The following is a 23,060-nucleotide window of genomic DNA, read 5'->3' as shown; positions in this document are numbered from 1 at the left end:
CACAGTACATGTTTCTTTAAAAATAATTACAAGAAAACTGATTTTCTCCGAAATCACTCCGCGTTTCATAACAGGTTGCGGGAACTATATTTCCCACAATCCTTCACGTTCTAAACACTGCCTGCGTCAATCCTGCGACAAAATCGGACGCTAACCAAAATACAGGTAGGTTAGTGACACTTTTCTTCCCTGTATTACAATATCAAGTATAGATCCGAATATTTATCTGGTAAAATTGCATCCATGTTCTTTTCGTTGTAACCTCGATGAATGGGAAAAGTAGCTTGCTATGTTTAGCTAGTTGTACCTTAGCTCACAGCGATTATGGTAGCCATGTTCAGGTTTTTTCCACACGATAAATTAATCAATATTTTATGTTGATTGTGTTTTTGTTAACCCTCACCCATCAGTGTCGTTGAGTTCCAGTTACACTGTCAAAACTACAATGGAAACGGAACTACCAAAGAACGACGGTGCTTCAGACGCACCGACTACGTCTCAGTCCAAGAAGCCAAGCCAGGCTCCTCATATGCCAAAGAAACGACTCAACGCATCGAAAGACAAACCTCACATAGAGGGAGATGTAAAACCAAGACCCAGGCCTCGCTACACGGACAAGGCTCGAAAGAACGCCAAAAACAAGAAAGACAAGGCAGGGGGAACAGGAGATGAGCAAGCGCCTGTTGAAATGGATAGAGCTGAGCTGCAGACTGCTCACGGAGAGGTTGAGCGGCTACAGGGTGCAGAGGTGTCCAATGGACAGCTTGAGTCTTCTGATGTAACCAATGCGTCCCATCATGACGAGAAGGAACAAGAGGACAGTTGGGACACCTTATTTAACGATGATGGAGATTGTCTCAATCAGCGACTGCTTGAAGAGGTTGGTAAAATCAATGCAATCAAATAAGTCAACTGTGATGTGTTCAACACCCTGTTCATAGAAAAAGGAGATGTTTACAATTTTACATGTGAGTTAGTATCAACAAAAAAATAGAAATGTTTCACTCTTTCATTTTCTCATCTGTTGATAACTTTTATAAACTTTTTTCCGGATTTCTAAAGTTCAGCTAGCTTTTCTCACAGTTTTTTGACAGTTTAGCTTTCCCCATGTCAGCACATTGTGAATAGTTCAGGATCTCAAAGGAAATTTAAATATTCATTTAATTTTGCTATCCAGTTGCCGTCATTGCTTTTTCTTCTTTTCTCCAGCTATCTTTGAGTGAAGGTCGCAAGAAGTCGTCAATCCAAGAGGCCAGATTTGATTACTACAACATGCAGCGGTTTGATGATGACGTCATGGACGAGAGTGACGAAGACCTCTCTCATGTCATCGAGATCTACGATATTGCTCCAGAGTGTAAAACCGAGGATCTTTTCAAGTTATTTCAGGGATACCAGTATGTAAATTTCACATCATTTACACTCGATGTCCTCTCAACATCAGCTACGCTTGCATGATATAATGTAAAGTGGTGCTTTTTCTTTTTTAACAATGGCTTTTTTTTCTTTCACACGCTTTATTCAACGTCTTTTCAGACAGAGAGGATTCGATATCAAATGGGTTGACGATACCCACGCTCTAGGTATCTTTTCAAGCCCATCTTCAGGTAAGTGACGCACTAGTGGTTGAGAGCAAACCACTCAGAGAGGATATAAAAATTCTACACATCGTTGTTAAAATGTAATTTTTTTTTGCTTGAAAGAAAAAGTCAAATCAAAGTCAAATTTTCATTATATAGCCCTTAATCATAGAAAAGTCTCAAACGGCTTCTACAGTCGATAATTCTTAACCACATCCGCTGATCTTAACTTAGATAAATAATTTCACTTTTTTTTTTCTCCCACCTTTAACTTGTACAACTTAATTGAAAAACAAGTTTTTTAGAGATGTCAAATGAGGATTTGTTAATTCAGTCCACAGCCATGCCTCCAGTAATATAGCTACTTTTACTATACAGTAAATGCACAGAAGTTCAGTTATCTTTGAGTAATAATTAGGCATTGCTTAAATAATATTTTACTATTTTCATACCCGCACACCATTTGAAATTTTAAATACTGTTAACTATTGTTGTTGTTTTTTTATTTCTTTTATTTGCTTTTTTAAAATAGCTCGTGAAGCATTAAGATCCAAAAATCCACTGATGAAGGTGCGGCCACTCTCCAAATCCACTCCGGAGACAAAGGCCGCGGCTCGCAGCTTCTCTGGTATATTTACCATACTCTATGATTTGCATTGTTTTTTTTTCTTCTGTCATGGAAGACACATTTCTTCCTTCCATCTTCAGAGTCCCCCATTTCTGGTAAGGAGAGGCCTCAGACCAGTGCAGCTCTGGCTCGCAGGCTTGTGGTTGGTGCCCTCGGCGTGAAAAGCAACGTAACAAAGGAGCAGCGGGAGGCAGAGAAGAGGAAGCTCCAGGAGGCCAGAGGTACATACAAAAAACGGAGCATAGTGGATACTCGTATATTCGCAGCTCAGCTTTTACTTAGTCGCTGATTTTTTGGGCGTAAGTACATACTGACCACCAGAGGGTGACTATTTCCCTAAAAGCCTTGCTGGACCAACTTAGTGTTTGCATCATGCATCAGCATGCTTTTACCACAAGTGGGAGCTCTTCCCCCACTTAGCAAATCAAGTGCAAATTGGCGTTAGTTCCATCTTGTGGCAAAATGAAGTTGCTCTCTGTCCACTGCTGTGTGGCTCAAAGCAAGTCTATAATCAGTGCAGCAGCCTTTCCCTTCACAGCGGGACCATAAGTATATAGGCACAATAAACCACAAGTGGCTGTCCACTGAACTGCCAGCCAGGAAGGCAAAAACAGCCTCCTTTGTCCTTAGTATGGATGGCCTCCTGTGCTCTTAAGGAGCCAGTGCACAAGTGCATCATGTCCTGAACATTTTGTCCCCAGCCTTTCTGCCACGTGTCCACAGTCAGAACATGCTCATGCTCAAATCTATGTGTGGCAAAATCAGCCATGCAGCTTTGGCTTCAACAATCATGTCGGAGTGGCATGTCTTTTGCTATACATAAATCTAATTATCTCTGTTGATTTATCCTTTAGAACAAAAGCGTCTGGCAGCCAAACAGAGGGAAGATGTTTGGGAGGGAAAGTAATTGGAGCGAAAAGTCCTCCACTTTGATTCGCTTGACTCCTTTCAAGCCACGCCTGGAGACGTGAAGTCGCACCATTATCCAAGTGTGCAGTGTTACATCACTCAAGTTTGTAAACTCTTTTTTTTTTTTTTTTTATAAACGCAGGGATGCGGCGCTGAGGTTTAACTTACCTCAACATTTGCCTGTGCTCAAGTCGTCTAGTTTTTCAAAGATTCATTAATTCACCGAAAGCTATAGGCAACAATGTGTTTCATCAATTTTTATTGTCCAACTGTAAGATGAAAGGTTTTGTCCCAGGCACTTGCAATTTAGATGATCCATCCACACTGGCACATAATGTTTTAATCCTTTATTGTCATGTCAGACAAGTACAGTTGTAAAGAAATGATTTTCAAAAGTGGCTAAATGTTGTATTGTTTCTATAAATTGAGTTGCAGTAAATGTATTACTTTTTAAAATAATGTCAGATTTCTTATGTGTATACAAGTAGTGCTCATCACTGTTCAATTCAGGGTATCGGTGTCATTGTTCAGTAGTGTACAGTAGTATTAATACTGTAATATGTCTTTTCTCAAACCTCGTGGTATAAATGCTCTACGGTATATTTTTAGTTTAAAATGAAGGAGCAATGGTAGCATGTCATGCACATAATCACTTGTATGAGGAACCTCCCATTGACTCTTGGGAGTCACTTGAGGTGAATGTTTTTCTGCCACATGATTATATGAACTGAGGATTCTGTATCCGACTGATTTGTGGAAATATACTCATGGGAATAAAAATCATGCCTGCTTTTTATTTCATGAAACACTGATTTAGTAGCAGGTGAGCAAAATTGAGTCTGGGATTGTGTTTGTCCATGAAAAGTAAAGGACATGAGGACAAACATTGAAAGAAGAACTCAACCAAAGTTTCGTTTCAGATTTATTTGATATCAAGTTCTTCATCTCCAGCTCGCCACGTGGCACAGTTTTCCAATGGACTCATCAATCAGTAGCGCCTGAGCGCTCACCCTCACGTTTATGATTGAATGCATTCTGCTCTCCCGCAGAGTGTAAAAGCCACATTGTCCACTTGGTGTTGTTTCACAACAACTCAACTCTTGCACAACCACTTTTTGTCTTCTCAGCACTCTGTTGTTCCCAAAGCAAAGGAGAAAAACAATTTATGTAAGCTAAGTGCAGTCTGCTGGATGAGACGGCACAACAGCTAAATATAAGACTGGACACATGGTATGCTGCCATTTATTTCAGCTGATCTGACTGTTTTGAAATTTATGGGCTGAATGGAGAACAAATAGTAGATTTGTGGGTATACATTTTTTGAATGCATTGCCTTTTGCGTGATCAGTTCTTGCTCAGACCATGAGGAAAATTAATTTAGAAGTTATACATAGATGCAGGTGTAGAAGAAATCAAAGCACAGAAAGGTAAAAGTCAAGAAGGACAAGCATCATTTTTAACTGATGATTTGATGCAGCAGCAAGAATGTTGATAGTGGATGGTTTTGTGGCACGTGGACTAAATTTTCTGGAGTATTGTCCACGTGACCCAAACTAAATTGAATATGGTCAGCAAATCTATTCTGAAATAGAAGTTGTCATGTCTGCCATTATTCTAATCCTAATTATAAAAATGTATGCAACTTTATTGCTCATACCCCATTCATCAGAATGTTCTTGTGGTTCATTCAAGGCCTCTGTGAACATTTACTTGCCCTGTGGAATTAAAGTGAATATAGACCAAATTTCCTAAATTGGCCCAAAAACAAAGTGGTGGATCTCCCTCTCGTCTGTATCCTTCCCTTATGTCACTCCTGCAGCTGAATCATCATCGTGTGCGACCCAAAATCTGAGTCACAAGCTGGTTCTTTGCATATGCCACAAAGCGGCCAGCTGGATGCTTCACACGTAGTCATAAAGCAATGGTCCAGCTTGGTCCTCAGTGTGTTGTGCAGTCCACTAACAATAATTTTTCCCTCCCATTAAAATTCTTCTGATGTGTTATCAAACAGTAGTGCTCACTCACCTCTACTCAGTGAACTCTGACTTTCAAGATATAGTATTTTAAAAACCATGTAACTGTAACCATGATGGTTGTCATTTCACTGAAAATGACCCGTATCTAAAAGTCCGCAGACATGGGAAATATACCTAATGTATGTGTGGAAGTAGAGGTGGTTGGAAAATGTCCTCAGAGAGGATGGCAATGGCAGTCACTCTTTTTACGATGTCGTTTTTAACGGCCAAAGGCGACATTTGAGTCTGAGCACTGTGGCGATCTGATTGCGTAATATTATCATGCACTTTAAATGTCCATTTTAAAGAAAATATTTGGCTGAGCAGATTCAGTTAAATCTTAACATTATCCTTTATCTTTATTGTGCAAAATCTGCAGGAAAAATAACCATTCCTTAAATAAGCATGTTTGTCATTCTGATGTTTATTCTTGCTCTACCATTTAAGTAATGATTATGGCGCACTACCGCGGTGCCTCCAGGTCTCATCTGATGTTACCACGGTTAAACAGGTGAACAAACAAATAAATGATCTCTCAGAATAAAATTAACAATACAAAACACAGCCATGTACGGACAATGCCAACTCAAAAGTACAATAAAATCTGCATAAATTAGAGACCTAACATTGTTTCAGAGATGTAATATAAAACTGTACATGACAATACATGTGCAATACATTACAATATTTATTCAAATAGGGCAAAATAGCACCATGGAGTTAAAAATGTTGATTCTCATTCAAAATTAAAAAGCACACAGGTGTAACAGTAAAAAAGAATGCATTTGCAATTGGAAAGTGAATGTAAGCAGACAGATATCACCTGTGTCAATGTGGGACCTTCGTGTCTGTATGTAGTTGTCATCTTTTAGTCTTTGGGATTCAATTGTTTTAATTGGTTGGAAAATGAAAATGAGTCAACGTTTGGTCCGATGCGCGCTTTCCTTTTTTTCTACTTTTCGACATTTCTCCTTTAATCATCTTGACTTGAACTGCCTCTCATGATTTCCTTTCCAAATCCCCCTCGCCCTCTCATGTTTTCTTGTCTCTCAACCTCTTTGTCTTGTTGTGTTGAGGTGTACTGAGGAGTTGAATGGTTCTTCTGTCCCTATATTGGTGTCATCATCCATTCACAGGAAGTTGTTGGTGATCTCACGCTGGTGGTCAAACAAGTCCTCGACATCAGCACTGTAAGCGTCACCTGAGGAGATACAAGAAAAAACATGAGAGAAAATTACGGCGTCTCAATTGTATCCTCACTCTTTTCTCATCCCACATCTCATCTCATCCCCAATCTCCTTTTATATCATCTCATCCTCAACCACAGCTCATTGCCAATCTCATATCATCCCCAATCTCAGATCCATTGCAATCTCCTCTCATCCTCAATCTCTTCTCATCCCCAATTTCATTTAATCACATCTCATCTCCTCTGATTCTCAATCTCACATCATCTCATTCCCAATCGCATCCAATTTGATCTGCAATCTCATCTCAATTGATCCCTTATCTCATTTGATCCTTTATCTCATCTCATTCTCAATGTCAGGTCCTCCTATGGCATAATGCCTCATCCCATCAAAATTCTCATCTCATTATATTTTATCAACATCTCATCCCCCCACTCATCCCCGTCGGGCATACCATCTCATCTTGTCTTTAAACCTTACCTGCGTGGCATCCGAACATGTAAGCGCGTGCTCCATCATATTTGCACCGACAGCGGATCACATTGTTCTTGAAATCAGATTCAGCCATATCCAAAGACGGGTTGACCTCCACCTGGAAAGAAGGGACACATTTGATTACACAAGTGCAAGTCAACATATGTGCAAATAAGTCTCTGGTGATTGTGATGCATATTTTTCAAAGACCTACAACTGAATTCCCATAAGAATACATCCAAGAATATTTGTAGACATACAATGGGTGTGTCCTTTAATCTCAGCCTTTGGGCAATGGCTTGATTCCACTTGATTTGCTCTAATTATATTCCTACTCCAGCCCTATAAAGCTGATGCAGCTTTTCCCCCCTGCAGCATTGGGGCCCTAAAGTGCCTCAAGGATCTTTTTAATAATGTAACAGAAGAAAAAAAAAAACTTTTGACAGTCAGGAAACAGGCAGCTATCCACAGGGGCGGGAGCCGCAGGATTATTGTTCTCTCTTTTTCTAAATAGCTCAAATTGGGGGTTAAAGAGATGGATGACATCATTTTCCACTGTTATCTATGTGCAGGAAACAAAAACAGCCGAGGGATGCAGATGACAGTTTTGGTTTAGATCGAAGTTGCAGCCTGTCATTAGACTGTAGCCATGCTTGGTTGCCACGACTCGATGTTTTCCACCCTGTCTGTGCTGCCTGCTGCTATATGAGCAAAGCATACTGTAAATTATTGTTCCCTATGCACACATCAAACAGATAATTTGACCACACACTGTCATATGAAAACCCACTTTTAATTTCCTGAGGTTGATGATATAACCAATATACATAACCTACTTAAACATAACCTACTTATTTGTATTATTCAGACAAAATGACCATATTAGTCATCCAAGGATTTTAGCACACTTTTTGTTTTCATAGCACAATTGTTTTTTAATATGAATGTAAAAAGATCCTATTTTAGACATCAGTCGAGGCCGTCACTAGCTCTACTATATATATAGACAGCAGAGATTGGATGGTAATTGACCATCAAGCCGCGCCAACGTGACTCATTGCGTCAAACAACAAAAGGTCCTAAAATTGTCTGCCATTGCTGGTAAAAGCCACACCCAGCTGGTGGAAGAAACCTGAGCAAGCATCTGCAATCTCTCGCCTGCTCTCACTCCTTATGAAATTTATGGACAGCTGCCGGGACACGTAGTCACAAATCTCTACTCTTACGTCCCTACGTGGTTTGATGTCCAGCTGTCGCCTTGTTGCCCCATGTGTGCCATGCAGAAGGACGTGCACATGTCTGATGAAAGCATCTCTGATAATGCAAACGCTTGGGAACGAATTAGAACCCATAAGCATCATCTATGTGGTGCCACTTAGATTGCAGTCAAAAATAGAACAAATGACAGAGCGGGAGAACAGATGAGTGGGCCGCCACAGTAGATTGGATGTTTAGGAACATACAAGACCAACCAACTTGAACATAAAAAAATTATGTGAACCTCTGAGAGTTTGTCCACTGGCCAAGAAGCTGCACTCTCTCACTAATAGCAGGTCTACTTTCTATATAAAGCCACATTAAATGTACTCGCCTTAAATACACACACCCACACCCTGACACAACATGCGTATGGCATACCTGAATGGCTGAATGCTTAGCCAAGAGCCACTTTACTACAATTATAGTTGGTTATCGCTTTTATCCCACATGGGCTTGCAGATTTAAACTTCTGTGTTTCCCCTTTTTCCGCACACTTGCATGAAAGTTGGCATTCATTTTGGGTGTATTTGCCACATGGCCGGGCTTTCACCCATCTATTCTATAAGGTTTATACTTGAAGTTTGCAGTGAAGTTGGAGTGCACCACTTATGACTGGATAAATTCACTATAGTTCTGTTGAGTTTTTCTTTTTTTCTCATTTTCATTTTATTTTGTTTGTTTTAAATATTTGTTGTAGTTATTTTGTTATTTTTATTAGCTATAATAACCTATTTTGTTATTTTTATCAGCTATGATAACCTTGCTTCATACACTCTGAACATATTTGACCATAAGGCACACTTTAAATGTCCATTTCAAACATAATGGAACACAAAAAGATGTCTGTGTACACGTGTGTGCCTTTAAAAGGCTGGGCCTGGTCAACTTGCGTGTAACATCAGCAAGCGTGAGTGTCTGGTTGCGAGCTGTGGCCAACAACAGCTCCTGCATGAGTGTGTGCATTATGTTTAGATTTTACTCAGTAAGTAGGTATATTGCAAAGAAAAAAAAAAATCAGATCTCTTGAAAAAATCTGCAAACTCCATCTAGTTGGCCAACACAGAAGTCCAAACAATAAGTCATGCTTACATTGAAACTTAAAATAATAAAGTGACATGTTCCTGGAGGATATTTTTTAATGAAAAATTTACCTGGAAGACATATTCACCAGGTCGTATGTCTGTGATGTCAATCCACTGGCAATCAATGTCATGGCGATAAGTATCCCAGCAGCCAATTGAGATGCCTTGTTGTCCCATGTTGTAGCAGGAATACCGCTTGTAGAGACCTGGGAGTCAAAATAAATAATATCACGTGGATGCCCTCTAGAGGCAACATGGTTGGATAGTTCTTTTGAAATGATTGGCAAAATGTATTTTGCTTTGTAATTTGAATTTGATTGTCTGACCATCAGGGCAGTAGGTGTCCTCCAGACAGAAGCTGGCTTTGTGCCCCTCAGCCACTCTGGTTCCATTGAGGGTCAGAAGATCGTAGTGAGTAAACACCTCAATGCTGTGGTAGTGCCTAAGAAATGGAAGAGGGCCACATTTTATTCATGAAGACAGCTACAATAGTGGGAATGCTGACAGAATTCTGTAATTCACTAGAACGTTCTTCAATGAAATACAATCTGATCAGGATGGGTGAATGTAATGCTTTTCATCATGGTCCTGAACTGTAATTTTCTTTCTATAAAAAATACAAAAACTGCGCTTTCATAATGATAATTTGTGTTGCGGTACACAATTAACTCCTTTGTTATGTTATTCTTTTATCTGAACCAAAACATTGTTTCTCAACATTCAATTTGATTTGGGCTTTGGAGTTTCAAATTCTAAATAGTAGAGTAAGGATAAACTCTGTTATGCAGTGACCCGGGCGTCACACAGCGGGTTGTTTATTTGTTTTCTGTCGCTCTGTCTCTCGTTATAGAACCATTCCCGCAAGAAGCACAAGCAAAAATGGGAAACAAAACCAATGTGCTGGCTGGTTGGGGAGGTAGTGATTGAGGCTGGAAGAAACTCTGAGCTCTGCATGCCTCTTTTGTTTCAGAACATAAAACCTCAGCAGCTGAGTAAAAAAATCAAGCTGCCCTGTCAGTTTTAGCACTGATATTAACAAACAAGTAATCAATGAGGAGGGCTCTGATATAATTCTGATTGTCGATACCAATATCGATCCGATATGATATCAACAGGGATGATACGTGCATTTTTTTTTTAGTATGTACTTGATCAAGTGATACTATTCAAACACAGAACAGTCAGCAACAGTAGGTATGTGAAAATATGACCAATATGGGTTACATGATGATATCAGCATACCTGTGACACTGATGCCAAATCCAATTCTCCCTGGAAGCCCGAGGTTGGAAATCAGCACGGCCATTGTTCATGATACGGGTGGAGAACCTCAGCAGACGACGGTGTCCGTAAGGCCAGTTCATCCTGGCAGCAGAAGAGGAGAGGCAATTCTCCTCATTGGCACAGGTGAGCAGGTGAAGAGGCCTATCCTCCAAGTAAGATGACTCCTGGAGCAGCTGGGCATCCACAACCAGGTCAGGAGCAGCTGTCAGGGTCGACGAGGGGGAGTTGCAAGTCATTGCACACAAATGTCTACCGCCCCACCCCCAAACATGTTTTTTTTTGCTCACTCTCCACACAGGTGACTCCAGCAGCTCTGCCATCTCCTCCTCTGGGACAGTAAACGTGTGTGTTTTTGCGACACTGCTGGATGGACAGCTCAGAGCCCACACAGTGACTTCCACTTAGAACCACATCACTGGCATCACTGGATCCCGGCCAGTACCAAGTCTCCTGGACACACATTGGAGGGGAATGTTTTTGCACAGTTGATGGCGTTGTCTCCTTTAATACTTCAAGTCCTCTTTTTTAACAGAATGTGTCAGGACATATTATCATGTTTTATACTCTTTCACAATTTAAATCTGCCTATGAAATAACTGCTCTGCCTTTTCCATGCACATGCTTATTTTCAGCTTGTTTTTCCCGAGAATTTCTTGCCGATTTCTCTTTGCCTTACTTTGCCTCTTTTATTTTCAGAGCGCCTGAAGTGGACTTTGGAGAAGCCTATAATTACCTCAGGCCTCGATAATAACACAGCACAGGCACACAAACAGCAGCCCAGAGGCAAGGCAAATGTGGGAGTACCAAGAAAAGGAGGAGGAGGCCAAAGACAATATGATGCATATTGATGTCGCTGATCACCTGGTGAGCTCTGGAGGCGAAACCCAAGCCGAGCTGTCGGCACACCACCATGGCCTCGTTGATGCCCCAGTTCTCGCTGCAGATCGAGCCCCAGCGCTTCACTCCTCCGACCTCTATCAACACCTCCACGCGACCTTCGCCTTTGTCTCTGCCTCCAGCAAGTCTCACCTGATGACAAATTGTTTTGTGTGATTTTCACGCTGTCATAAATTACCGTGTGGAACTTGTGGACAAATTTCTTACAGTGGCCTGCGTGCCAGTGTTGGGGACATTGCAGCGAACCGCCGCATCCTGGTTGTGCTTGACGGTGTACAGGGGAACCGGTTTGGATTGACATTCTGTTAGGGACCTCTCTCTGCCTGTGCACTGGACACTGTTCATGTGGATGGGACCGGTACCTAGGATGGCAAAATGACAGACTTTTATGAAACAAATACAGGAATTCTACTAAATATATCCCGGAAATGTGCAAAACCGCTAGTTAGTTTATGGCACATAACTTACTACATTTGAATGTGCGACTGCTGCCCCTTACTTTTCAAGTAGTGTACATATGAAGAGCTGCTTTTCAAAACACTATAAATCAATTTAGATCCTCCTGAAAATAACATTGAGCCAGACCTATACAAATAGTTTGACCACCTTTCATTTTATCACGTTATAAGAATCTATTTGCTCAGTCTGAGCAACAAACGATAACGGCGGCTTGTATACAACAAAACGGCAGTCACCGGGGGAATAAAGTCAAAAATAGTCTAATTCTACAGATGAGTATTGTGAGTCATGCTCAGTCCTGTGATGTGGCTCATGCAAGGGGCCCTTTGAGAGCGAGGGAGCGAGAGAGAGCGCCTTTTGTCCTTTTATTACTGCACACTCCATTCTGCTCACCACAGCCAAAAATCTCTGAACTTGCTGAAGTCTGCGAAGGTGTACAAGGCCAAAGTTTTATTAAGCTCTATATTTTTTCTCTCAAATAGCCAATGATGTCACCAACATTGAATCAGGTCACTTCTCAAACTGCACCACCCAGGAGTCGTCCCAGAACTCCAGCAAGACCCAGACCACTCCCCAGTGTTTGTGCAACACGGCTAAATTTGCCTGAACTAGAACCATTTCAACCCGCAATGCTCTGCTGTGACATTTACCATCATCATTATTTTGACATACCACAAGCACGGCACCTACTTTAAGAACCCTAAAAGGTTTCCATGAATGACTTCATTAAGGCAAGTGGAGAGAAGGAAATGCAGCCACCCTTGTGGGTCATGCCGCTGTATGTTCTCATTTGGGCAGAAAGATAATGGCAGGAAATGAATTTAATTGCAGAGGAAGTAGGGCGAGAAAAGTGGACAGTAACCCAGCTTGTGAAAGTCAGACCCTTTTGTTAAAAAAAACAACCTGATTTGATAGTCTTTGTTAGAAAACTGCATGGTAGTGTTTCCAGGGATACAACGGAAGCAGAATCTACAAAATGTAGGCCATTGTGAGCTCCTGGTCATGGGTAGATGCAGTCGACCATTAGCTTTTGCGTCAGAGTTCATTTCTCTGCTTGCGTCTACAATTTTGGGATTATTATTTTGGCAGACTGGGGCCGGTGCGTTCAGTGTAAAAATGGGTGTAACTTTATTTTTGTGCCAGCGCAAGTCTATTCTAGTGTGTTTGAGGCCGTGTTGCACCCATCTGGGTGTTTCGGCGCATGGAGTTGCCTTGCCCTTGACACATCCGTCTGTTTGGTAATAAAAGTAGCAGAAGAAATGGCTTATATCAGCAGAATGCTAAAGTAGAATTAATTTTAGACTAGCTGAAAGGAGGTCTGTTTTGTAGTGCAGGTGGTCTAATGCGATTTCGGTGTATTTGAGATGGTGCAGACACATTTGTGTGATGGACGTCTTTCAATTGGTCATTGGAACTTTTAGCCCAGTGGTTGGTGCTCTGCGCTCTGAAGCCAGCGGATCGGGTTCGATCCCGAAGTTGGGTGGTTTTCTGTTTTCGCAATGTCGGACACGATTGGGCTGTGAATGTGCTGCAAATGAGTGATGTTGCAAGCATTGGCTGGGCTGAAAAGTCTAATTTCATCAACAGCGCGCAATTGCCCCGTTCATAAGAAGAAAAACTCCACCCATGTGCACATTTATACTGCGCTTTGCGCCTGGCACAAAAATAGGGCCTTTAGAGTGTTTAGTCTGACCTTGTTCTCATGGGACTTTAGTCAACTGTCATAATAAAAGTAATAAACTGTAATTAGTAGAAAAACAACGTATTTTGGGATTGCTTAAATCTTTTCTTGAAATTAATGAATGAAAATAATATGGCCTAACTCTCACGCCCTAACCACTTTAAAATTATGGGCAAATACAGTGTCAACAGCGGAGCATGTGTGCCAGTGATATTCACGATGCAATGATAGTTAGCGTTAATTTAATCCCATGCTTTATACACAGAAGTGCTTTGATATATTCAAGGATATTTACAAATAACTCAAGAAACTTGACTGACTTTCATGGTTTTAAAGTCACTCTGCACACCGATTAGCACTGTGGCATCAAAGGAGGAATATTCTTAAATCTTGGCTTTGCTCAGTTCTTTCCTCCCACAGCATTAAATTGTGCTTGCTGGTGTCACGCCCGTGCCAGAGCACGCTCGGCCTTCAATTTCCCTCAGCCACACCCCTTCATCACCGTCATGTCTGTCACCTGCTTCTTCTTGTTACCTTATGTATTTAAGCCCTGCCCGCGTATTTCTTCTGGTCGGGGTCTTCTGTCAGGAATGATGGAAGCCAGGACGACCAACTGTATCTTGGCCCAGGGTTTATTGAGGGGAAAAGGGAGTTGGAAGGTGGGCAAATAAGATACAGAAGGGATAGAGACTCATGGCCAGAAAACAGACAGAATGACTGATAGAAGTCCACTTGGACACAGATCAACTTCTGACCGTGAGCCTCCACCCAAGACCGGGGGTGTCTATTGTTGTCTCCCGCCTTGTGTTCCTGTCCTACTCGTCCAGTTTCCCCCCGGTCTTGTTTGTAGGCTCACGGTAAGGATCTGTTTAGTGTCCGAGTGGACTTCTGTTTGTCTGCTGGCCGTGAGTCTCTATCTCGCCGGTGTCTGTGTTGCCTTTCCTTCAATATATTAAGCTGCATTTGGTCACCCTGCTCCGTTCCAATCTGGGACAGCTGGGTTTAGCGAAGCCTCTCATTTGCCCATATAGGTGTGAATGCAAGTGAAAAGGATTATCGGAATCAGATAGGATGGATGGACTTCAAATTCATTGTAATCCTGCCAGAACGGAAATTGATGTGGAAAGCAGTAGATCTGCGTTTTGTATTAAGGTGCTTCCACACTTAAGTGTGACACAGTGTACTATTGTCTGTCTGGTCTCACCCTCTCCTAGTTGAGCCTTGGTCAGGGCCTCCTTGGCTGATCCAAAGCCCAGCTCTCTGCAGACGACGCTTGCGGCGGTGATGTCCCACAGGTGGTCAGCCACGGTGCCCCACTTTCCCTCTTGCAGAACCTCCACACGACCCTCCCCAAGGCGAGGCCCTGCCTTGAGACGCACGTTGGTCTGGTAGGAAAAGGAGAAAGAGTCAACATTTGCTCTCTTAAAACATATTTGAATGCTTTTTATTTTAGAATGTTTTCCATCTTCATTCTTCAGTTACCGTATTTTCCACGCTATAAGGCGCACCTTCAATGAATGGCCCATTTTAAAACTTTGTCCATATATAAGGCGCACCGGATTATAAGGCACACCTTCAATGAATGGCCCATTTTAAAACTTTGTCCATACGTATATAAGACATATACATGTGGTCCGCGGGCCGGACTTTGGACAAGCCTGCTGCAGTGGCTCAATATTAGTCCATATATAAGGCGCACCTGATTATAAGGCGCACTGTTGGCTTTTGAGAAAATTTGAGGATGTTAGGTGCGCCTTATAGTGCGGAAAATACGGTAGTTTATTTTTGTGTTTGCATTTTCCTTCTCAAACCTCTGAGGTTTTACCCAAAGTTAAACTGAAGGCAACATATTTTTATTCAGTAGAGGATCACTTCCTACTAGGTTGTTATACTTTTCAAATGTAATGAACTATTCACATATTAAAGATGAGAAGGTGATTAGGCACCCCGCACTGACCGACATAGTGTGTGTTGAATGTCTTCGGCCGTTGCGTGCAAACTGTGCTCCAGGTACACAACGGATGACAGCGTGCATGCCCCCCGCGCATGGTCCGTCTCTCCTGCGGACAGCCAGCTGGGCCTGGCACTGGGACAAGGAGACCTCCACTCCCTGACACTGCACTCTCTCCACCCAGTAGGCCTTCTTGGTGATCTGTGTCCTCAGTCTGAGGAAAAAATGTTGGATGTTAAGTGCAGGTATGCGTGAATGCTGCGTTTGTTTGAGAGCATGCTTTACCTGGATGATGGATCTGCGATTTTGGAGTCCCACAGTTTCCTGAAAGACAACAGCATTGAAATAAAACTTTGAAAGCTCTTAAACTGCTCAATGTGATATCTAGTAGACGGAATCAAACACGCACAGAGTCTGAGCTACTTCCTGGATTTCAAATGACTACTCTCAATCATCCTTGTTTAGTTCTTAAAATACAAACATACTTTTGGACTCTTCTGTATTTGTGGATGAACTGAAATATTTCTCCTTGAAATGTTTCCTGTCATGCATTTTTGGTTTGGTCATAGATGGTATTTATCTTTACAGAGGGATGTGTGGGATTTAAAAATGTGCAGATATGAATAGGCTACATCAATCTTGAAGTCAGAAAAACATTGTACATGTTATGCTGTACATATCCACACATCTTTTATATTATATTGGGGAAATTAGGTCCAACATTTATGTACGCCAACATGCATTCAGCTCAAAATGTGTGGACAAAGGGAACACTAGAAATATAAAAAGTTTCCTGAGCCAGAGAAGGCCTGGAGAGTGTCATTTTGTCACGCACACTCACACCAAACCACTTGCATCAACCAACGCAACCACAAGCAGGTGCAGCCTTCACGGACACCCTTTGTGAATTCAGTGAGTCAGAACAGACAAGTGTATACTTCAGAGAGCAAGTTGGTTACCTGCACCACCAGACCAGTGATGCAAATGTAAATATTGGGCAAACTAAAGTGGGAGATGGATCGGGACTGTTACTAAATTAGGAATTCTGATGCAGACAAACTTGTGATGCTGTGTGGCTTTGGCACCTTGATACATGTTGTTTTAGCAGAGCTATAATGAGCATATGTAATTATTAGTCTGTCAGAGCAAAATAGGAAAACATAATTTCAGGTCATCGTATTTGCTTGTTTGTGCATTAGCACGGGTTTAAATTTGTGTGTTGGGTTATCCCTTTGCATGTATGGATTCCTCACCATTACAAAATTTTGCATGATAATTGAAGACTAAACGGTCCACAGGAGTGAATGCGAGTGTTTTGTCTTGTCAGTGCCCCATGATTGGCTGGCTGGAAACCAATCCAGCTTGTACCCCATGTCTAGCCTAAAGTCAGCTAGGATAGGCTTTGAAAGTTTTTTAATTTTGTTATGTTTTTCCACGTGTCCCATTTTCATGTTTTGAGTTTGGTTTTATGTTTACTTTTTGCGTCAAGTCTGGTTCCTTGGTGTTCCTCGTCTCATCAGCTTGTTTGTATTTAGTTCCCTGATCCCATCTGAGTCTATTCCCTATTTACATTTGTTATTTTGTGTTCTGTGTGTTGGACTTTGTTGATTTAGTTTGTTTTTTATTCCAAGTGCCTTATATGACTAAATTTTGCGTGTTTTGGAATTAAAGTCCCGTTTTTCAGTGCAGTATTGCTTTTCAGTTCTCAGTCATGCACATCCTTGACGTTGGGTCACTAATTTGGGGGTTTCAAAAATGGATTGATGGATGTTTGCGCATTATTTATTGGCGGATAATTAACAACTAATGTATTGTTATTATATTTTGGGTGTCTGAGGGTTTCCAGACATACCGTTATAACTCAGTGAAAATAAACTCCTGCAGCAAGACTCCCACTCAAGGGTACCCCGCTTGATCCATAAAGCACAACTCTACAAATTGCTTCTACAACTATATCAATATATCCAAGACTTTTGGACAGTACTGTTCACAGCAATGACTATTTTTTTGTGGCATCAGCCTATCCTTGCTCCTGCTGAAGACGTTTCATAACCTGATAGTTGAGGAACAATTGAGGCAATGGGGGTGTTAGTTCACGGGGTTCTGAAGGCTGAGGTTAGTGGGGAGGAGGAGGTGAGAGTCACCCGTATAATTGCCTGCTGTGCTTGGCAGTGTCTGCCGTGCGGTCGACTCGAGCAGTAGCATGTTGGTTCACACACACCAGACGTGGAAATATGCACGTACATATCAGTTTTCCCTACGTCGCCGCCTCTTTAAAAAGCCTTTAAAGCTCAAAGCGACATGGTTACAAAGTGTCATGACTGTGTGCCTGGAAACAAGAGGCTGGTGATGTAAGACTCTCTCTGAACTTTTAATAGGATTTGCCCAACCTCGGAAAAGTCACACTATTTTGGGTTCAAGTCTAGATATATTCCGTGTGGTCATCTTTGTCAAGTTGGAGATTTGAAGGTAAACAACAACATCATCAACAAAGTGTTTTTTTAGTTCTTAACTTGAAGAAAGCTGGCTGCAGTATTCCTTTATGCAAGCCCGACCACGCAATTCCAAAAGCAAGATTGGAAAGAGCAGCTCAGTGTTAGAAGAGAAAAAAAATAACCTGTTATTATGTTGTGCTAGCATGAAGCTGCCTGAAAGGAACAATTGGCAGAGTCAAGTGGTGGCAGGTCTGACTGACTCCATGTGCACATGCATCAGAGACAGAGCAAACTCACAAAGGGCTTCTTAATCACGCCCTTTTTACAGAACGTTAAACTTCACATCATTCACATCAAAGAGAGAATACAAGATAGAGAAGCCAAAAGGAGAAGTTGGGGAATTGAGTGGCTCCCCATTTTTTTTGGTGAGAATCGCATGGTTGGCGGGTTATCAAATTAAGACCAAATCCACCACGAAACGAGAAAAACTGTAACTTCCAAGCGTTCAAAGTCAAATACAACGCGTAAGTTAGTGAGTCACAAGCGTCAGAGGGATCATTGTCGCTGTATTGGTGAAACACATCAAAGTTTGAAACCTCAAGCAAATATTGATCTCAAATAACTCGACCAACTTGACCAGAAGTCATCACAAGACTCATTTTGAGTTATTTGCTCCAAAACAAAGTTAGCTTTTCAAGAAAGTCTTACTTTAGCACTTTCTTCCCGGGCGGCCTGACACCTTGCAATAACGTTCTCCTTGAAAAGCGCCTTGAGGGGTATTTAGCAGCTCAATCAGACAGCTAACAAATGATAACAATAGAACTGAAGGATTAACTACTGTATGTAACTTAGATTTAAAATTCATCATCACATTTATGTTCAATTTTTAAATATTCACTTATTGTGAAATTGGATGAATGAAGCAGATCCTTTGTAAAATTCAACATTGTGTTATACCTTCTCATCATGATGAATCATTTCATGAGCTCCGTCCATCCATTTCCTATGCCGCTTGTGTTAATTAAAGAGTGAGATGATCATCGGTAGTTATTGCCTTTGGTGCTAGACAAGACTCCAGCGTGTGTCCTATTGGCAAGCTGCTGAGCAGTTCAAGGACAAGGGGTAATTATTGGCGACAGATGGCACTGTGCAAAGAGGCGGTCAGTCTAGTTGTGCTTCTAGCCAGGCTCGAAAAAGACCTCTGTGGGCAGCCACATAGAGGACTGTTTGCATGTGGACACTGGCTGGCACGTGTATTTGTGTGCGTGTTTATGTAAAGTCTTGTAAGATGCTTTTCTATGAAGGGGAAGGTGATGTTTTTGTATTTGTGTGTTGGAGTTTGTGAGGGAAGCAAAAAGGGCTGATCTTAGAAAAGTTGCATTCGCTAGGACCAAATTTACATACGGAGCAGACATTTGCAAATAAGAGCTTTTTGTTTCCTTTTTGTCAATACAAGCTAAATGCGTCTCGAGTTTTTTATGTAGTTTGTAGGCCACTGCAACTTTTCTGTTAATTATAAGTAACATTTTAAAACACGACATATAATATTTTAATGACAGACTTTTTCTTGAAGGACATAACACTTTGAAACAGTCAACATCAGACATTAATAACAGACTCCCCTGGATTCTTATCAAGGCCTGCATTGAGGCCTAAGTCAGCTATTGGGCCAGACAGTCTTGGTGGACACTTGGCTTTAGCTAATGCCACAGGGGACGAGTAATGCCAAGTGTGGTCGTACTAACGGTAGCAGTTGTGGTTACCATCCCGGAGACGGATGGAAAGCGATTCAGGCTCGTCCGCAAAAGGAAGTGTCTACGACCACACTTTTCCATCCCTTTCATAGCCTGTGTCGGTGTGTGTGTCTGTGTCTGTGCACGTGCCTGCTCACACACACACGCACGCACGCAGGCACACACACAGACACACACACACACACACACACACACACACACTGTCTCACTCACCTGTAGGCATTTTGATCAAAGGTCTCGGCAGAAGGGAATCCCAACATGCCGCAGACGACGCGGCTGCTGCTGAGGTCCCAGCCGTTACTACACACATGACGCCATTTCCCGGCATGCTTCACTTCCAGCACTCCCTCGGTCACCAGACCGCCGCGGCTGCCGGACAGCACAGGCCGGAGACGGGCTTCGGCCAGCTGAACACTCTCACCGCTCTGAAAACGTAAAAAGCTTGAGTTCGTTTTTTTTTTTTCATCTTCAGTAAAGGTTTTTAATCAGAAAGGGATTGGAATCTTGGAGAACTAAAATGGGACGATGCCATTGAAAGAAGTTAAACACATGCTGATTTCTCACTTGTCTGTAATGATAGATGTGTGTATGGGGTCTACATAAGCTTTAAGTGAACTACTGTGTGCTCAAGAAGTTGCCAGATTCTAGACTGTCTGAAATAGATTTACAGTAGTAATCCATTTCTGTCCCTATCTACAGTAATGGGTAGAATTAGTGAAATTTAATATGCCCTGAAATACGACCATCATCCCACTGATAGGCCATGGTTACCCAAAATCTAACATTTTTGAAGAGACTATGTATATAGGGTATGTTTTACCTGGATGTACTGGGTATCCGACTCCAGTCCCACGTCGGGATAAACAGGATCAGGTTCGATATGGTTCCCACTGTCCGGCTGGGGCGGGGAATACGTCTGCCTATTGGACTGTCTGTCGGGCTGGCGTCTCGGCGCAGGTGGTCCTCTCCTTGGTGTCTCCTCCTCCTGCCTTTCAGTGGTGCTGGCTGCTGGCTGCGAATTTGTTGGCCCTCTATATCTTCGTGGGATCTGTATCTCGTGGCCGTTCTCCTGTGGTGAGATCCTGTTGCGGCGTGAAGACGGCAGGTTGCGGTTGAGGGCGATTTCGTGGCCTCGATTGAGGGAAGATGAGACTGGTGGCGTAGCTGGCTGCTGTGGAGTTCTCTGTCTAGGTTGTCTTGGCTCATGTGTGGAGGAGGAAGAGGCTCCGCCGTGGCTTCTTCCTGGGGTACAAATGATCCCCAGGTCCTCAGCATGGGTGCAGTCATGGACTCCCCAACCATTGGACCCGCATTCTGCAATCGAACGCTCGTGGCCTCTGCAGTTCACATTATCCAACCAGATTTTACCTGGACGACAGAGCGCGGAGAGAATTTTACAAGTGAATGGAAAAAGTACTCAACACTGGGGAGAACTTACCTTCTCCTTGACCAAACTTGCTACTGTGTGCCCAAGTCAAACTGCTTTGAAAGCCCAGCTGTCTGCACACCACATTAGCCAGGTTCAGATCCACCTGGTCGTCACATACAGTTCCCCAGGCGCCATCGTAGAACACTTCCAAGCGCCCTTCGTTGGCATCGCGGCGGCCTGTACCCGCAAGCCGCACTTTCACCTCTTGTGCAGGCAGCTCAGAGGGGTACAGAAGCAGCAGCAGGAAGACAGTGGATAGGGAGCTGAGGAACAGCATCCTAGAGTGGTGGTTATGAAACAGAAGCAGCGTAGCTTTAGGTGAAGACTTGTAGAATGCAAAGGAGCTGCTTCAGAAAAAGAGACACCACAAAATTCCTTTCAATCCTACAAAGCCTGATTGACATTCCTTCCTTTGACAGAGCATATAATTAGAAACGACTCCTCTTTCCCTAAATGTGGCATTCAGAGTTTTATAGGTGAGTTTATTTGGAATGTTTATTGATTCTCAAAGTGATCTAGGCAAAGTGAGCAGTTTGAGAAATGGTTCAAAAACAGTCTAAACAAATTTGGGGGCAAACATGGCTACAAGTAGCCACTCTATCTAGCCAAAGAAAATGTTGGCTTTCCACAAACCCCAAAGTTTGGCTGCATGCATTCCGCCAGCAGACACAAAAGCAAACAAACACCACTGTAAAAATGTTGTCAACAGCAGGTATGCATCTGTAGGAGACATTTTCTTAAGAAGCAATTATGAATCATCCTTCTAATATGCTCACAGATAGACAATGTTGCATTCTGACTTTACAGAAGCATAATTCAAAATGTTTGTTTCTGGCTTGCTAAAGAGCTAAAAGAAGAATCAAGCCCTTGTTGCTACAATGAGGAAATATTAATTAAGGAGAAATATATTTAAGAGCTGATAGATGACGAGAAACAAAAATTTAATCAATAAGAGAGATGGATGAAGAGGCACTCACCTATCTGTTGTTTTCAGCCTGGAGTCGCTGGGGGCAAAGGAGCGAGGGAGCAATGGATGAAAAAAGCAATGACTTTTGCTCCTTCTGTCTCTCTATTCCCCACATTTCCCTCCCTCTTTTCCCTTTTTTGTCACTCCCTCAAATGGCCTTTTTTTATATCTCCCTCCCATTTTGCTCATTAAACTTATTCTCATATATTCCATCAAAATATCTGACAATCAAATGTTTTCTGTATGTGCACATGTGATGTATGTTATGTTACCATTAATGCTTCTTAAATCTTATTCCATATTGTATGTATATTATTGCAGTTGACCACAGGAAGCATAAGGTTCCTCCCACTTTTTCGGAATGGTCACATGGTCTGAGTACACGTGAGTATGTGAACTTACACAAGTCCATGTTTTATAACATTTCTCAAGTACTCTTATATGGGCTGCTTTCAAATCCTCAATCAGACTAAATCACTCAGGTGACAAGTTAAATGCTGCTTTACTACCCGGTTATTTATCACACACAATGACGAAAACACAAAGACAGAGACACACCAGTCATGCATTGGTGGTGGAGGCATGGTAAGATGTTCTCACCAAAGCCAATTCCAACCTTTGGCATGAAGTTAAGATTTATAAGTTCTTTAGTCGTAGCACACCCTCAACCCTGATGTAAACCCTTCAAATACAGTTTAGTCTCTCATTGAGCCATGAGGTGACAACCTCACCATATCTTGTAAAATAATGATCCTTCATGATTAGACTTTTGCAGACATGCCGTGTCCAAATGTTCTTTGCAATTACACAACACTGCAGCAAAAGGTCACGTAACACATGATTCTGTCTGATGTGTCAACTGAAAAATTCTGATCTATGTAATGATAGAATGAGTGTATTGAATCTCAGACGAACCTAAGGGAATGTCTTGGTTTGAATTTTCCAGTAAATTATGCAAATTAAATCTAACATTTTTCAATTTGAATGCATCCTTTGGATATTTCTCTACACTCTTCAGTGAACCCGCAATTGGGATGAATTCCCGTGTGAGGCGGTTTAGGAAAA

General features: G+C 42.1%; 2 protein-coding genes across 3 annotated transcripts; one reads left to right on the top strand and one right to left on the bottom strand.

The window, feature by feature from the left end:
* The first annotated feature begins 37 nt into the window (after positions 1 to 37).
* On the top strand, positions 38 to 3,913 carry LOC133150844 (coiled-coil domain-containing protein R3HCC1L-like). 2 transcript variants are annotated; one of them, XM_061273409.1, is made up of 7 exons: positions 38 to 165; positions 411 to 880; positions 1,210 to 1,397; positions 1,537 to 1,607; positions 2,113 to 2,208; positions 2,289 to 2,429; positions 3,063 to 3,913. In XM_061273409.1, exons 2-7 carry the CDS (start codon positions 446 to 448, stop codon positions 3,113 to 3,115), a joined length of 984 nt encoding a protein of 327 aa, XP_061129393.1. In that variant the 5' UTR covers positions 38 to 165; positions 411 to 445; the 3' UTR covers positions 3,116 to 3,913. The 2 variants fall into 2 exon arrangements, with proteins under 2 accessions (XP_061129393.1, XP_061129394.1); XM_061273410.1 differs by having other exon boundaries at positions 97 to 169.
* A 1,627-nt stretch (positions 3,914 to 5,540) lies between these two features.
* On the bottom strand, positions 5,541 to 22,108 carry LOC133150824 (lysyl oxidase homolog 4-like). The gene is made up of 15 exons (XM_061273379.1): positions 22,006 to 22,108; positions 21,038 to 21,306; positions 20,420 to 20,967; positions 19,813 to 20,024; positions 15,696 to 15,734; positions 15,417 to 15,624; positions 14,664 to 14,844; positions 11,527 to 11,681; positions 11,284 to 11,451; positions 10,710 to 10,872; positions 10,381 to 10,624; positions 9,465 to 9,580; positions 9,208 to 9,344; positions 6,803 to 6,914; positions 5,541 to 6,333 (listed from the first exon to the last, which is right to left on the bottom strand). Exons 2-15 carry the CDS (start codon positions 21,303 to 21,305, stop codon positions 6,263 to 6,265), a joined length of 2,622 nt encoding a protein of 873 aa, XP_061129363.1. The 5' UTR covers position 21,306; positions 22,006 to 22,108; the 3' UTR covers positions 5,541 to 6,262.
* Between the last annotated feature and the right edge of the window lie 952 nt (positions 22,109 to 23,060).

The sequence above is a fragment of the Syngnathus typhle genome, linkage group LG3 (genome assembly GCF_033458585.1).
Source record: "Syngnathus typhle isolate RoL2023-S1 ecotype Sweden linkage group LG3, RoL_Styp_1.0, whole genome shotgun sequence".
In the NCBI taxonomy this organism is placed as follows: domain Eukaryota; kingdom Metazoa; phylum Chordata; class Actinopteri; order Syngnathiformes; family Syngnathidae; genus Syngnathus; species Syngnathus typhle.
This window is presented reverse-complemented; position numbering and strand designations above follow the sequence as displayed.